Source organism: Hyperolius riggenbachi, chromosome 6 (genome assembly GCF_040937935.1).
Source record: "Hyperolius riggenbachi isolate aHypRig1 chromosome 6, aHypRig1.pri, whole genome shotgun sequence".
Classification (NCBI taxonomy): domain Eukaryota; kingdom Metazoa; phylum Chordata; class Amphibia; order Anura; family Hyperoliidae; genus Hyperolius; species Hyperolius riggenbachi.
This window is the reverse complement of record NC_090651.1, coordinates 80357866-80374614: the sequence shown is the minus strand read 5'-3', so window position 1 is coordinate 80374614 and position 16749 is coordinate 80357866. Positions and strand designations below refer to the sequence as shown.

Below are 16749 nucleotides of genomic sequence, written 5' to 3'. Positions count from 1 at the left end.
TTTCGACTGATTTTGTCCCCTAAATCAATTGAAAATATCAATTGGACAGGGCAGAAATCTAAGTCCATCAGGGGCACCATGCACACACCAGCACATGGATATATTTTGTTAGCTCCCTTGTGGGATTAGTCTGATGCACTGTGTGTTCCAGGAGAAGACATCAGGATATGTGCTCCTAATCTTTAGGTTTGATTGACTGGGGCCCCAAGCTCCTTAGCTACGCCACTGACTGTCTTGGACTCCATCACAGTCTATGTTCCCATAATGATCAGATTGCAGTTACATTTAAACAGGGCAGGAATTGTTTTAGCCTGTCTGACTAGTTGATTACAGCAGATGCATAGCTCCAAACTGTCCCTCTTTCGGAAGGACAGTCCCTCTTTGGGAGCCCTGTCCCTCTGTCCCTCTTTCCTCCTCATTTGTCCCTCTTTCAGGACTTTGTCCCTCTTTCTATGTAAATATATGTATTTATCTACTAAAAAATGTGTTTAATTGAATCTAAACTTTATTCCCATCCTTTAAATAGATATATTGTAATTTTAAAATGTTAAGATGAAGGAAAATGAACCAGGATAGAAAGAACCAGTGTGGTTGGAATTATTAAACAACATATTTTTCTTAGGAAATCTTTATGGTATGTGTGACTACGGTTGTGACGGGGCGTGATCAGGGGTGTGGCAGGGGCCTGGCTTAAATGTCCCTCTTTCTCATCTCAAAAAGTTGGGAGGTATGCAGATGTGAACCGTTCACTGGGACAGGGCAGTGCCCTCCTCAGAGTGGTAAACAGACCCATTTTCTATTTATCCTCCATGACACAGAGCTCCACACAAAAGTAAAAGTTGCTACACACAGCTATCCATCTATTACATAGAATAGGATTTATAATGTGAAGACCATGACAATGTGACATGGAGCACGCTGCGGAAACATTGATTATGGGCGCCACTTCTTAGTGGCTGCTTCCTATGAAATCACTCTACTGGCAGTCAGTATGGAAGCCATTAGAAGAGCTGGCTACGGCTAAGCATTATGGGTAAGAGCCAGAAGCCATACCCATCTTACCTGGTTCCGCTGTGAGCTTCCACATGGTTGGCAATTCTTGGGTACTACAGTAAGACATGAATGACAATGAGCCATCTATTGGCTGAGTAGTGACATCATCATCCCCTCCCTAACTGCAGTAGCTGTATCTCGGGGAGGAGGTACTTCCATTAAATTAAAATTTCTATTTGATACAGAAGACGCACATGCTGCCCTAGTACAAGAAACTGAAATCTGATTGGTTATTGGGGAATACTGTAGTTTGCTCAACCTTACTGAGTGACCACATGAAAAAGGTTCAGAGCCAAGTGGGGTCACCTGTGATAACCAAATTTCATATGTTGCCAATTATCAGCAGCTACAAGGACAGAAGTGGATTGGGGTTGTATTGGAATCTCCTCATTAGGATATCCACTCATGATAAATCAGACATGTCCATAGCCTATTACACATCTTAAAGGATACCAGAGGTGAGAGGGATATGGAGGCTAACATGTTTGTTTCCTTTTAAATAATGCATATTGCCTGGCTGTCCTGCTGATCCTCTGCCTCATATATTTTCAGCCATAGACCCCAAACAAGCATGCAGATCAGATGTCTATGACAAATCTGCCAAGATTAGTTGCATGCTTGTTTCAGGTCTGTCATTTAGACCCTACTGACCAGAAAGATCAGCAGCACTGCCAGGCAACTGGTATTGTTTAAAAGGAAATTAATATGGTAGCTTCCATAGGTCTCAAACCTTGTGTTCCTTTTAATAAAGTTACCATCCACCTTCCTGCCAACCCACAACTCTCGGTGTATGCCATATTTAACATACTAGTAACAATCAAAACTATTACAACTAGAGATGGCTCGAACCTCCAATTTTCGGTTCACAAACCTCGAACGCGAACTTCCGCAAAAGTTTGGTTCACACAAACTTTCGCGAACCGCAATAGACTTCAATGGGGATGCGAACTTTGAAAACTAGAAACATTTAAGCTGGCCACAAAAGTGATGGAAAAGATGTTTCAAGGGGTCTAACACCTGGAGGGGGGCATGACGGAGTGGGATACACGCCAAAAGTCCCGGGGGAATAATCCAGATTTTACGCACAGCAGGGTTTTAAGGGCAGAAATCACATTGAATGCTAAATTGGATGCCTAAAGTGCTTTAAAACATCTTGCATGTGTATACATCAATCAGGGAGTGTAATTAGAGTACTGGTTCACACTGACACACCAAACTCACTGTGTAACGCACCGCAAACAGCTGTTTGTGTAGTGACGACCGTGCTGGACTGGTGCGCACCATGGCGAGAGTGCAGGTCGTAGCGGTTTTCAAGCCCATATGGTGGCCGGGCTGTGGTAGCTCAATGATAGAACAACAGTGACTGTCCGGCTGATCGAATTTGGTCTGTCCTCAATGAAGCAACAACCTTATTATCTTGGGTGTGCACCAGCCCCCAAAACACTCATATAGCCGGCGGTCATTGCTTCATTGTGATACGCAAGCCCCTTCACCGTGGCAAGGTAACGATCACGAAGGGGAATTGACACATGTACATGCTTTTTGTTTTGTTGTTGCAGCTGCCAGAAAAATTAGGCAGGCATGTACACGCACCAGAAAAATTATTATAGCAGCCGCTGCTAACAGCGGCCTTAAAAATTCAGGAATCCGCCTGGAGTCCTGGACCCTGTTGGTGGTGGCGGAGAAGGCAGTCAATCGGCCTGCAGGCAGAGATGCTGTGTGGGGAGCAACTTAGTCTTGGGGCAGGCAGTCACACGGCGTGCAGGCAGAGATGCTGTGTGTGGAGACTGACTTAGTCTTCGGGCAGGCCTGACCGTGCTTTGCAGACCACGTGGTCAGATGGACCCTTGACCCAACGCTGTGTGCCAGAGATGACACCACTTGCCTTTCAAAATCACGGTACAGTTTGTGTATCGCCTTATTTGAGAAATAATTGCGGCCTGGTATTTTCTACTGCAATGTGTGGCTCTGCTTTTGTGTGCTGCTTTTCCTCAGGTGGTCATCCCAGTGCAGTTTGTGCTATGTCATCATGTGCCTTCATAAGGAAGTTGTCCGTACGCGGGTCTTGGTCTTTCCACGGCTCAGTTTTTGGTGGCAGAGAATACAGATGGCATCGCTCTCATCTGAGGCAGACACACACAAAAATTTCCACACCGCTGAGCCCTGGGGTGATGGCACTTTGGTGGTGGCGGCCGACTAAGTGTTAAGTCGTTTGCCAGAATCAGAGCAGGAGGAGGAAGATATGTCACGCTTCCGTGCGGAAGCTGAGGAAGATGAGGTGTTCTGTGTTAAATAGTCAACTACGTCCTGACAATCTTGGGGGTTGATGGTACGCGCCTTCTGAACACTGTACTTTGGTCCAGGGCCGCACGAAATCACAACAGCACGACCTCGAACAGACCTGCCGGGTGGCCTGCCTCTGGCTCTTCCTGTTTAGTCCATATTGGGGGGGATGAAGTGAAAGGTATGCACTGACTTGATTAATACAATGTGCAGTCATCAGGTGCAGTGAACAGGTATGCAGTGAGTGACTGGTATCAATACAATGTGCAGCTGTCACACACACACACACACACACACACACACACACACACACACACACACACACACACACACACACACACACACACACACACACACACACACACACACACACACACACACACACAGGTACTGTGAACAAGTGCAGTGACACTGTGTGCGCTCACGTAGTTAGGTGGGAGCACTGTGAACAACAGGTAGGTATGCAGTGATGGGTATTACAAATGTGCAGCTGCCTGTCACACACACAGGTAGTAGTCACTGAATGTGCTGGGCCTGGCAGTGCCTCAGTAGGAAACAGTAGGATTACCAACGAGCCAAGGTCCAGCAGCTAAGACTGACTGACAGGGCTGTATATGCAACACAATTGTCTGTGGGACACGCACACAAAAAAAAATGATCACAAGATTAGCTCTCAAAAGAGCTGTTGAGGATGAGGAGTGCTTTTTTAGCAATAAGGATCAGCAAGAAAGAGCAACCTAACAAGCCTAACTAAGCTTTCCCTAATGTCTCTGCAGCAAACTCTCCCTTCTCTAATTACTGCAGCCCCACGAGTGAGTGAAAAGGCTGATGCTGCCTGCCTTTTATAAGGTAGGGTGGGGCTCCGGGAGGGAGTGTAGCCTGATTGGCTACCTGGTGACTGAGATGTAGAGGGTCAAAGTTGACCCTAACGATTTAGTATAGAAGGCGGGTCGAACCGCCATAAAATTCACATTCCTTCACAAACGCGAACCACCGAAGTTCGCGTGAATAAGTTCGCGGTCGAACCGTTCGGGCCATCTCTAATTACAACACTGGCTATATTCCTCAGGTTTTTTACTACAGGTTACTGTATACTAAACCTGAGCAATTGATTGCTTCTACTCACCACAGGCCGTAGGAAGAAGGCAACAATCTTTTTCAAAATAGCCGGCGCCTTCCACAGGAAGAGCTGCTGCTTCAGGTGTGGATCTACAATATCCACATTACTGATAGGAAAAAGTAAAAAAAATCATAACATTACAATACATAACCTCTCACCAATCCCACTCCTCAATCTTATCTTACAGTAGCGGAATGTAATATTACAGAGATCTGAAGGATTCTTACACCCTCACTAATGCTGCGAGGCTCCACCTCATTTGTGCAGGTTACTGCCTCTTTTTGCATCATCAGGGGGCAGACTGAGCATTCACCACATAATATAGGTTTGATCTCCTCCTTTTGTGTCCTACCTGATCTGGCACCTCCATTACTGTGAACCCATGCCATGCATTTGAGTGAACCTAACTTGCCTAATCTCCATGCTTCATCCAGTGACTAAGCATTACCTTGTACTAATACTGTGCTGTGTGATCTGGTTTTCTTGTATTCCTGTATTGTCATATTGCTGTATGTCACCCCTAAATATTGTCTGTAACCTAAATTAATGTTCAGCGCTGCGTAATATGTTGGCGCTTTATAAATACAATAAATAATAATAATAATAATAATCTGAGAAAGCATCAGTATTTTCCTGCATGATAATTGAACAGGAAGTGACAGTTTACCGCCTCCCACCACTCTATCTTGTTCAGGTTTGAAAATGGACTAGAATGCTGCCACAGCTAGCTTTGCACTGCTCTTTTCTAATGTTTAACTAATATTTTTTTTCCAGTTCAAAATCCACCAATCAGAGCCTGTATAAAACACAGAGTGCAAAGGAAGCATGCAATCGTTTTTTCTTATGCGCTTCCTCTTGGATTTTTGGTTTGATTGCCAAGTCCCATTAAATGAAACCCACGTGATCAGATCCTGGTAGTGGGAATGGTGAATCACAATTCACATTACCGCATGCGCATTCTGGTGATCAGTGAACTGCAAACTTTCTGAAAAGCAGATCGGAACACATGCAGTGGAAACAGACCCAAAGGCCTTAGTTTTCATTTGATCTGATGTTTTACATATACTAACATATACCATATTTTTCAGCATATAAGATGCACTTTTATTCCCCCAAAAATGGGGAGAAAAAGTCACTGCATCGTATATGCCAAGTATTGTCCCCCATTTCTCCTCCACTCCCCGTGTATAATTATAAGCAGCGGCAGCAGCACAGCTCACCTCATCCATCTGCTCCAGCGGCAATCAGAGACCTCTTCTATCTCTCACTGTTCCCCTAGTGCCGGTTTCTGCTGATCGCGTCATCAGTAGAAGCTGGCACTAGGGGAACAGTGAGGGAGAGGAGAGGTCTCTGATTGCAGCTGGAGCTGATGAATTTGTGCTTACATCTAACCAGGGGGAGCGGAGGACACGGGGGAGTGGGAGATACAGTGGTGTGAAAAACTATTTGCCCCCTTCCTGATTTCTTATTCTTTTGCATGTTTGTCACACTTAAATGTTTCTGCTCATCAAAAACCGTTAACTATTAGTCAAAGATAACCTAATTAAACACAAAATGCAGTTTTAAATGATGGTTTTTATTATTTAGTGAGAAAAAAAACTCCAAATCTACATGGCCCTGTGTGAAAAAGTGATTGCCCCCCCCCCCCCCTTGTTAAAAAATAACTTAAAGGTGGTTTATTACACCTGTGTTGAATTTCTGTAGTCACCCCCAGGCCTGATTACTGCCACACCTGTTTCAATCAAGAAATCACTTAAATAGGAGCTATCTGACACAGAGAAGTAGACCAAAAGCACCTCAAAAGCTAGACATCATGGCAAGATCCAAAGAAATTCAGGAACAAATGAGAACAAAAGTACTGTAATTGAAATCTATCAGTCTGGTAAAGGTTATAAAGCCATTTCTAAAGCTTTGGGACTCCAGCGAATCACAGTGAGAGCCATTATCCACAAATGGCAAACACATGGAACAGTGATGAACCTTCCCAGGAGTGACCGGCCGACCAAAATTACCCCAAGAGCGCAGAGAAAACTCATCCGAGAGGCCACAAAAGACCCCAGGACAACATCTAAAGAACTGCAGGCCTCACTTGCCTCAATTAAGGTCAGTGTTCACAACTCCACCATAAGAAAGAGACTGGGCAAAAACGGCCTGCATGGAAGATATCCAAGGCGCAAACCACTTTTAAGCAAAAAGAACATTAAGGCTCGTCTCAATTTTGCTAAAAATACATCTCAATGATTGCCAAGACTTTTAGGAAAATATCTTGTGGACCGACGAGACAAAAGTTGAACTTTTTTGGAAGGTGCGTGTCCCGTTACATCTGGCGTAGAAGTAACACAGCATTTCAGCAGAAGAACATCACACCAACAGTAAAATATGGTTGTGGTAGTGTGATGGTCTGGGGTTGTTTTGCTGCTTCAGGACCTGGAAGGCATGCTGTGATAGATGGAACCATGAATTCTACTGCCTACCAAAAAATCCTGAAGGAGAATGTCCGGCCATCTGTTCGGCAATTCAAGCTGAAGCGATCTTGGGTGCTGCAGCAGGACAATGACCCAAAACACACCAGCAAATTCACCTCTGAATGGCTGAAGAAAAACAAAATGAAGACTTTGGAGAGGCCTAGTCAAAGTCCTGACCTGAATCCTATTGAGATGTTGTGGCATGACCTTAAAAAGGCGGTTCATGCTAGAAAACCCTCAAATAAAGCTGAATTACAACAATTCTGCAAAGATGAGTGGGCCAAAATTCCTCCAGAGCGCTGTTGCAAGTTATCGCAAATGCTTGATTGCAGTTATTGCTGCTAAGGGTGGCCCAACCAGTTATTAGGTTCAGGGGGCAATTTCTTTTTCACACAGGGCCATGTAGGTTTTGAGGGTTTTTTTCTCACTAAATAATAAAAAACATCATTTAAAACTGCATTTTGTGTTCAATTATGTTATCTTTGACTAATAGTTAATGGTTTTTGATGAGCAGAAACATTTATGTGTGACAAACATGCAAAAGAATAAGAAATCAGGAAGGGGGCAAATAGTTTTTCACACCACTGTAGAAGAAGACACATTGGGGACTGAAGGGGACACAGGAGAACAGAAAGAAACACATGGAGGACACAATAATTGGGGAAGAACATCTACAAGATGCTCCTGGAACATGGATGCACCAGGTTTAGTATATAATTTTTTTTTTCCTTTTGTTTTTGTCCTCTAAACCTATGCGCGTCTTATAGTCTGGTGCATCTTATATGCCAAAAAATATGGTACTCTATCAAAGACACTGCATAGTGTATGCCTACTTTAACCTGAGCCACATTATTCGGGACTATACACTACCACTTATTTCATTCATAAGCATCATAGATATTACAGACATGTCTCTAGTATTCCCATCTACTCACAATTTCTCTGACAGAGTTTTTCCACCATCCGCAAAGAATCCGCGAATACAGAGCTCATTCAAGGCATATTCAATTCTAGGTGGGGAAAATGGAACAAGCTGGGAAGAAAACAAAAAAGGATCTTTTATTGGTTATTGTAATCTCTTCTCTGTGTGTAGTCTTTTGAGCGCAATTGCTTTTCTGGTTTTCAGCTGCTATTTTATGCACAATGCAAATTGCAATACATTGAACGCTGATATGTATAAAGCATCATCTTTATTCTTTCAGCCTTATTCATTTGCATCGAGCACTTTATGGTGGATTATAGCTGCCCAATGCAAATTGCACTTTATTGGTTGCTATATGAATTCATGATTTTAGCTTGCACCCCTGTTGGTTGATATATATTACGTAATTCATGATCACGACTCACTGTTTTGGGTCTCCGACTACTAACCTTCCCTTCCTCTGATACAAGGGACTGTACTTCAGCTCAGGTGTTTTTGTGACTAGTGCAGTTGCAAGCCCCCCAACTGTCCCGGATCCGGCAGGACTGTCCTGAGTTGGGGAGGCTCTCCCGCTATCCTGGACCACCCCCCCCCCCCCCCCCCCCCCTGTGTCCCGGGCAGCTGGGCCAGGACTGGAGGCATAAAAAAATGATCGAGGCTCCAGCCACGCCAATGCGGGAGAAGGCTTCATTCCTTCCTCCCTTCTTCCCTCAGAATGGGCCCCCCTACTGTGTATTTGTGTGTCCCTGTATGCAGAGTTTGCACAGCGGAGCGAGCGGTCATCTTACCATTCATCCACGAGTACCGGCATCCTACTTCACTCTGCTTCCTGTGAAATCATAGGAAACAGGAAGCAGAGTGAAGTCGGATGCCGGTACGCGTGGATGAATGGTAAGACGACCGCCCGCTCCGCTGCGCAAGCTCTGCCTACAGGGACACACAAATACACAGTAGGGGGGCCCATTCAGAGAGAGGGAGGGAGGAATGAAGCCGGCTCTCGCATCCCACAGTGGCGCGGCTGTTGCCTCAATCATTTTTTTCACCTCTTTTCTGCCGAGGGCAACTTCCTCCCCACCAAAAAATGGTACCCTCTTCCCCACCCACAGGCATTCTTCCCCCACTCCACAGATAACCCCTACTCCCTAGCACCTTCCTCCCCACCCACTGGCCCCCTCCTCCCCACCAAGTGTCACCCTCCTTTCTGTCCACTGGCACTCTCCTCTCTGCCCACTGTCACCCTCCTCCTACCCACTGTCACCCTCCTCCTACCCACTGGCAACTTCCTCCCCCACCCAATGGCATCCTCCTTTCCACCTAGTGGCACCCTCCTCCCCACCCACAAGCACCCTCCTCTCTGCCCACTGACACCCTCCTCTTTCCCACTAACACTCTCCTTCTACGTACTGGCACCCTACTCCTCCCCACTGACACCCTCCTCCTACCCACTGGCACCCACCTTTCCACCCAGTGTCATCCTCCACTGCACTCTCCTTCCTTCCATTGTCACCCTCCTGCAAAAGCAGGGGTGTAGCTTAAGGCCACACAGGTGTGGCTTAAGTGTCCCTCTTTCACATCTTCAAAAGTTGGGAGGTATGCACTTGTTATGGGTGTGAAGATCATGATCAAGGCGTGAAGGGAGGCAAGGAAAGGCAAAATAACATTGGGGGGGATCAAAGTTTTGCTGTGGGACCCCATGAATTATAATTATGCCTCTGCTTATGAAGACATCTTATAGACTCACCCAGAGGCGTATCTAGAGGGGTGCAGGCATGGCTCCTGCCATAGGCGCCACAGCACCATGGGCGCCATTCCTGTCCTTGTGCTGCGCCCCATGCCTGTCCCTGTGACTCAGATTTCAGATCAGATTAATTCTGTTATCTGGGAAACATGGCTACTTAGTTTATGTATGTAGGGTGCACTTGGCTTAGTGTTAGAAAAAGAGAGGTCAAAGATGAAATAAGAAGAGTTACTTCAGCAATATCCCGAGCCAAAAAACATAGGCAACCATAACACATGTACGCTAGAACGGATGCTGCTTTTAGATGGGAGGGGGCTCTGACGGGGGGCCGGGGGGGGGGGGGGGAGGGCGCAATTTTAGTGTTTGCCATAGGCTCTATATTACCCAGATACGCCCCTGGACTCACCTTGTGCCCAGCTTCCTCAAGGAGGGCTTTTGTTTCCTGGACGGCCCGTCTCATGCTCGGATGAGGAAGGAAATATCCATCTGTGTCATAAAATCCAATCGTCAGGCGCTTTGTGCTCTTATAAATCTGCAACGATAACATTGATTCAGGACAGTCAGTGAGACTAGCGTATTGGGCCCCAGTAACCATCTGGATGCAGGATATTGCTAAACCCCTGATCTTCACGCTTTTCAGGCTCTATAGCTAAGCATATTACAGTAGAAACAGAGGCTGAGCAAGACAGTCAGGTGATCTGCATTGTTTACATTGTTTAAAAGGAAATAAATAATGTCATCCTCCATATCCCTCTCAGTTCAGGTGTCCTTTAAGCCATTCCCCTAAGACACACACTGAAGACTAGTGTTAAACACAAACACACTATATGCATTTCATAAGAGAATGTCTTAGGAGGGTACACAAGGCAAGTTCAGGCTGATCAAGACAGCAAATAAGACAGCAAATAACAAAGCAATTTTGTTATATAAGACAATGCAAAGTAGAGTAGCTGACAGCTAATCAGTATTCATCTTTCACAGCAGGGGCGTAGCAATAGGGGGTGCAGAGGTAGCGACCGCATCGGGGCCCTTGGGCCAGAGGGGCCCCAAAGGGCTCTCCCTCAAATACAGTATTAGCTCTTTATTGAACCTGTGCTCATAATAATCACTTCTATAGCTACTTTGAATAGTGGTAATCATTAACAAACTGTTTCCCATCCCCTTCTCGCACCTCTGACATTGTAGCTGCCATTGGCAGGTTTTGTTGCGCCGTGTCAATTGTTATGTATAGAGTGCTTGGGGGGCCCCGTTGTAAAACTTGCATCAGGGCCCATAGCTCCTTAGCTACGCCAATTCACAGACTTAGGTCATCAATAGTTCAAAAATATTTCCTAAATCCATGTCTCTCTTGCACAAGAGGCTATTGAAATGTGCACACCATCATCATATCCTGTCTTGACTAATGCAACATTCTGCCCTGTGGGCCTACAAAAAAAAATACTGCCACGTCTCAATACCTACTGATCTCCACTGCTTGCTTACTTCACTCTGCAAATCCCTCCACTGGCTGCCAATAACCCACATACTCCGTTTCAATTGATTACATTTGCTTACATAGTACTCATTCACCTGTAACAACCTCTCCCCTTTTCTACCAAATTTTTTAAATCATTCCAAAAACAATGCTTGTTCTGCAAAAAAATTCCACTTGTTTCCTCCTCACATTATTGCATCCAAGATTTTTCTAAATGAAATGAAAACCACTCCTCTTTCAGACAACTCTTCTGCACCACATCCAACATACTCCAAGCCAAGGTACCTTCAAGGACAACTGCAGTGAGAGGAATATGGAGGCTTGCCTTTTAGACAATACCAGTTGCCTGGCTATCCTGCTGATCCTCTACCTTGAATACTTTGAGCCATAGACCCTGAACAAGCATACAGCAGATCAGGTGTTTGACATTATTGTCAGATCTGACAAGATTATCTGCATGCTTGTTTCTGGTGTTATTTAGATATTACTGCGGCCAAATAGACCAGCAGGACAGCCAGCAGGCAACTGGTATTGTTTAAAAAAAATGGCAGCCTCCATACCCCTCTCACTTCAGTTGTCCTTTAAGGCAGGGTTTACATCTATTTTTTGTGTTGCGGTGGGGATGCAACGCCCTTGCCGCATTCCACTGCAACACAAAAAATGACAAAAAATATGACCCTGCAGCAGAGTGTACCGACAGGATCATATTCATAGCGCCGCCCCCTGCTCAGTGATGTACTCCCTGCTGGGCAGGAAGTACATCACTAGGATTCGCATCGGTCCATTCACGCGCCCTGCACAACGCTTTGTCATTCACACATAGTGCTTTGCTCGTAGACTTTCATTACTTGCCCCCATCACTTTTCACGTGCAACTCTTTCTGGACCAATTTTGTTAAGCTGCCTCCTGAGTTACAAGTTCTTTTGTTTCTATTGTGCTTGGCATGAACTATGTATATGTTACCCACTAATGGCTGTATTGCACTCAGTAAGAGAATGGTGAGCATTATTTGCCCATAATACACTAAAGCTCTGGTTGTTTTGGTTTACAGGGGTCTGAGTTTATTGCAGACAGACTGCATGCTGGGAAGGATGATACTCTAAAAGAACATTACACTGTATACACATATGCACAGGGCGAGTCTACAGACCCAGGACACAGCCGGTGACACCACAGGAAGGAATAGAACAGATCACAAGAGGAGACAAAGTGCTAATGATTTACACCAGACTCCACCTACAACATCACAATTACTTCACAGTAGGGTTCCTCTGCTCTACCAATAGAAAATCAGTACCATGTACCTCATCTTTGAACGGTACTGGGGGGATGGTGGGGTCCAGCTGAAACAGGTCATCACACAGCACGGCTTTCATAAACAGGGCCAGGCTGTCCACATCTCGAGCCATGGGGCCGGGCATGTTCACAGCTGCGAACAGGAAATACATAGAGCTATGAGATCTACAGAATGGGTAAACTGCAAGAGAAGTGGCGAGCCAAATACACAACACAATGAGATTAGTGGGCACATAGGAAAAGGAACCAGATACACAATGCAGTGATATGTTCAGAAGAAGAGGAGCCACCTACACAACCCAATAAGAACATTTGTGGAAAAGATACATCACAGAGGAGAGGCCAACATGCACAAACCAATAAGATCCGTCGACAGCAAAGGTTGGATGAAAAAAAATGATTTGTAGATACAATACAGTAAAATATTGCAGATGAGGAGAAGCCACAAATATGTGAGACCTGCACACAGGACAGATCACAGATTGCATATATGGACAGAGAATCATGTTGAAGTCTTTACATAGCTGCTAAAATGGCTATCTCCAGGCACTGGGAAGATAAAAATATCACCTTTTATTGCAGAAGCCATGAATACAAATTGTGAATATGAAAAACAATTTGCTTTTTCACAAGGGAAACACAATACATTTCTTAAAGAAAACCTGTACTGAAAAAACATTCCCCTGGGGGGTACTCACCTCAGTAGGGGGAAGCCTCTGGACCCTATCGAGGCTTCCCCAATCCTCCTGTGTCCCATGGCGGTCTCTATACAGCCCCCGGAACGCACAGCCGACAAATCCGACAGCCTGTGCAATATTTACCTTTTCGGGCTCCAGTGGGGGCGCTGTTGCGGCTCTTCTGACGGAGATAGGTGAAAATAGCCGATCTCCGTCGGGTCCGCTCTACTGCGCAGGTGCAGGAGACTTGCGCCTGCGCAGTAGAGCAACCCGATGGAGATCGGCTATTTTCGCCTATCTCCGTGGGAAGAGCGGATACTGCCAAAAGGGTAAATATTTACATCGCCGCCGCCGCTCCGGGAGGATTTTCTCCGCCGTGGGACAGAGGAGGACGGGGGAAGCCTCAATAGGATGCGGAGGCTTCCCCCACCCGAGGTGTGTACCCCCCAGGGGAGTTTTTTTCATTACAGATTTTCTTTAAAAAATGGGAAGGATGAGTAAGGTACGCCCAACAATTGAGTGGGGATGGTTAGCAGGATCAGTACGGATAGATAGAATGTTTGTATTATCATACCTCCCAACGTTTTGAGATGAGAAAGAGGGACACTTAAGCCACACCCCTAATCACGCCTCCGCCACACCCCTAGTCACGCATACGATAAAGATTTCATACGTAAAATATGTTGTTTTATGATTCAAACCACACTGGTCCTTTCTATCCTGGTTAGAGATGGCCCGAACCGTTTGCCGGGCGAATCTCTCTGGGCCTTGTACTACTCCTGTTGCCGGGCACTCTCTGCGCATGAGCGTGACGTCACTCATAACATTACGCACATGCGCAGAAAGTGCCCGGCAACAGGAGCGCGATCTAGGACGCACACTGCCGGGCCAGCGCAGGCGTACTACTCTGGGTCATAGCGACCCGGAAGTAGTACAAGGCTCATAGATTCAGAGATGTTCGATGGCGAACGGTTCGGGAACCGTTCGCAACATCTCTAATCCTGGCTCATTTTCCTTTATTATTATAACATTTTAAAATTAAGTAATATATCAATTTAAAAGATGGGAATAAAGTTTAGAGTCAAACACAATTTTAGTAGAGAAATATCTATATTTACATAGAAAGAGGGACAAAGTTCTGAAAGAGGGACAAATGAGGAGGAAAGAGGGACAGTTGGGAGCTATGTATATGGTACACTACACCCCGGAACATAGGAACAGGAACTTAAACTGGATATTATAAAATATATTATGAGAAATTTTGCACTATGGAAATGAACGTTCTAATTATATTTGTTTACTTTGATTTTTTTGGTGTATTTTTTTGTTTTTGTTAATTTAATTAAGTTCAAGCATTAATAATCTGATTTGATAATTTTCACTAACTGCAGTCAACTTTTAACAATTAAAGGAAGCATCAAGCTAATTATCCTCCCCATCAGTGCAGGCCGTGCCGCCGCACGAGGGCCCCTGAAGTTCCGTTGCTTCAGGGGCCCATTAAGTATTGCTTTTTAAAAAAATTATTATTAATTTTTTTTCCCTGGGGGGCCCCGACTCCTATCCTCCCCCCTCACCTCGCCCCCCCCCCCCCCCCCTCATGCGGCGGGAGAGCGGCAAATACAGGAAGTCTCCGGGGCTCCGGGCAGGCGCTAGAGGCTCAGCGGCCGCTTGGTCTCCGATGTCTCCAACTCTGTATACTGCTCGTTACTAAACCAGGAAGTAGCGAGCAGTATACAAAGTTGGAGACACGGGAGACCAAGCGGCTGAGCCTCTAGTCCAGCGCCTGTCTGGAGCCCCAGAGACTTCCTGTATTTGCCGCTCTTCCGCCGCGCATACTGGGAGGGGGGCCCCCCGAGGTGAGGGAGGGAGGGAGGATAGGAGTTGGGCCCCCCACCCGGCTACCTACCTACTTACCCACCCGGCTACCTACCTACCTACCCACGCGGCCACCTACCTACCCACCCACCCGGCTACCTAACCACCCACCCACCCGGCTACCTAACCACCTACCCGGCTACCTAACCACCTACCCAACCACCTACCCACCCACCCGGCTACTTAACCACCTACCCACCCGGCTACCTACCCACCCACCAGGCTACCTACCCACCCATCAGGCTACCTACCTACCCACCCACCCGGCTACCTACCTACCTACCCAGCTACCTACCCACCCACCTGGCTACCTACCTACCCACCCACCAGGCTACCTACCTAAAGACCCACCAGGCTACCTACTTACCCACCCGGCTACCTACCTACCCACCCGGCTACCTAACCACCCACCCGGCTACCTACCCACCCACCAGGCTACCTACCCACCCACCCGGCTACTTACCTAACCACCCACCCACCCACCCGGCTACCTACCTACCTACCTACCGGGCTAGTTACCAACCCACCCACCAGACTACCTGCCCACACGGCTACCTACCCACCTGGCTACCTACCCACCCACCAGGCTACCTACACACCCGGCTACCTACCCACCCACCTGGCTACCTACCCACCCACCAGGCTACCTACCCACCCAGCCACCCACCTGGCTACCTACCCACCCACCAGGCTACCTACCCACCCGGCTAAGGGCTGCCTACCTACTCACCCACCAGGCTGCCTACCTACCCACCCACCAGGCTACCTACCTAACCACCCACCCACCCACCCACCAGGCTACCTATCCACCCAACCACCCATGAGAGCTGCGCGCCGGATGGAGGCTGGGACAGGAGGTCTGCTGCTGCAGGTGAGTAAATGTTTTTTTTTATTTATTTATATTAGCAGGTGTATGTTCTGGGCAGGTCTGCCGACATGATTGCACGTATTTTCTGGGCAGGTCTTCCGACATGATTGCACGTATTTTCTGGGCAGGTCTGCCGACATGATTGCATGTATTTTCTGGGCAGGTCTGCCGACATGATTGCACGTATTTTTTGGGCAGGTCTGCCGACATGATTGCACGTATTTTCTGGGCAGGTCTGCCGACATGATTGCACATATTTTCTGGGCAGGTCTGCCGACATGATTGCACGTATTTTCTGAGCAGGTCTGCCGACATGATTGCACATATTTTCTGGGCTGGTCTGCCGACATGATTGCACGTATTTTCTGGGCATATCTGCGACATGATTGCACGTATTTTCTGGGCATATCTGCCGACATGATTGCACGTATTTTCTGGGCATATCTGCCGACATGATTGAATGTATTTTCTGGGCATATCTGCTCACATTATGTGTATTTTCTTGAGAAAACCTGCACAATTATGTGAATTTTCTGGGGAAAGGGTCACCAAAACTTGGACCCACTGTCTTTGCGTTGCACTTTTTAAGGGAACCTGAGGTGAGAATAATATTGAGGCTGCCATATTTCTCTCCTTTTAAGCAATACCAGTTGCCTGGCTGCCGTGCTGGTCCTCTGCCCCTTATTCTTTCAACCATAGACCCTGAACAAGCATGCAGCAGGTCAGGGGTTTCTGACAATATTGTCAGAACTGAGAAAATAAGCTGCATGCTTGTTGCTGGTGTAATTCAGTTTATTACTGCAGCCAAATAGATCAGCAGGGCTGCCAGGCAACTAGTATTGTTTAAAAGGAAATAAATATGGCAGCTTCCATATCACTCTCACCCCGGGATCACTTTAAATTACAGTTAGCTCCGCCCTCAGCCGGTCATTGCCATGCCCATTTTGGTTCTATCCACACCTATTCTTTGCGCTGCAG

The 16749-nt window shown here is 46.5% G+C and overlaps 1 protein-coding gene across 4 annotated transcripts in view; it reads right to left on the bottom strand.

Annotated features, from left to right (window-relative positions):
- The window catches only part of LOC137520959 (vitamin D3 hydroxylase-associated protein-like), a 66525-nt gene that overhangs the window by 19266 nt on the left and 30510 nt on the right, over window positions 1-16749 (bottom strand). For all 4 annotated transcript variants that reach the window (XM_068239591.1, XM_068239594.1, XM_068239593.1 and 1 more), the window contains exons 7-11: window positions 12360-12484; window positions 9988-10113; window positions 7857-7954; window positions 4463-4562; window positions 1063-1106 (exon numbers count right to left, since the gene is read on the bottom strand). In XM_068239591.1, coding sequence (XP_068095692.1) covers window positions 1063-1106; window positions 4463-4562; window positions 7857-7954; window positions 9988-10113; window positions 12360-12484 — 493 coding nt within the window. The remainder of the gene's footprint in view (window positions 1-1062; window positions 1107-4462; window positions 4563-7856; window positions 7955-9987; window positions 10114-12359; window positions 12485-16749) is intronic.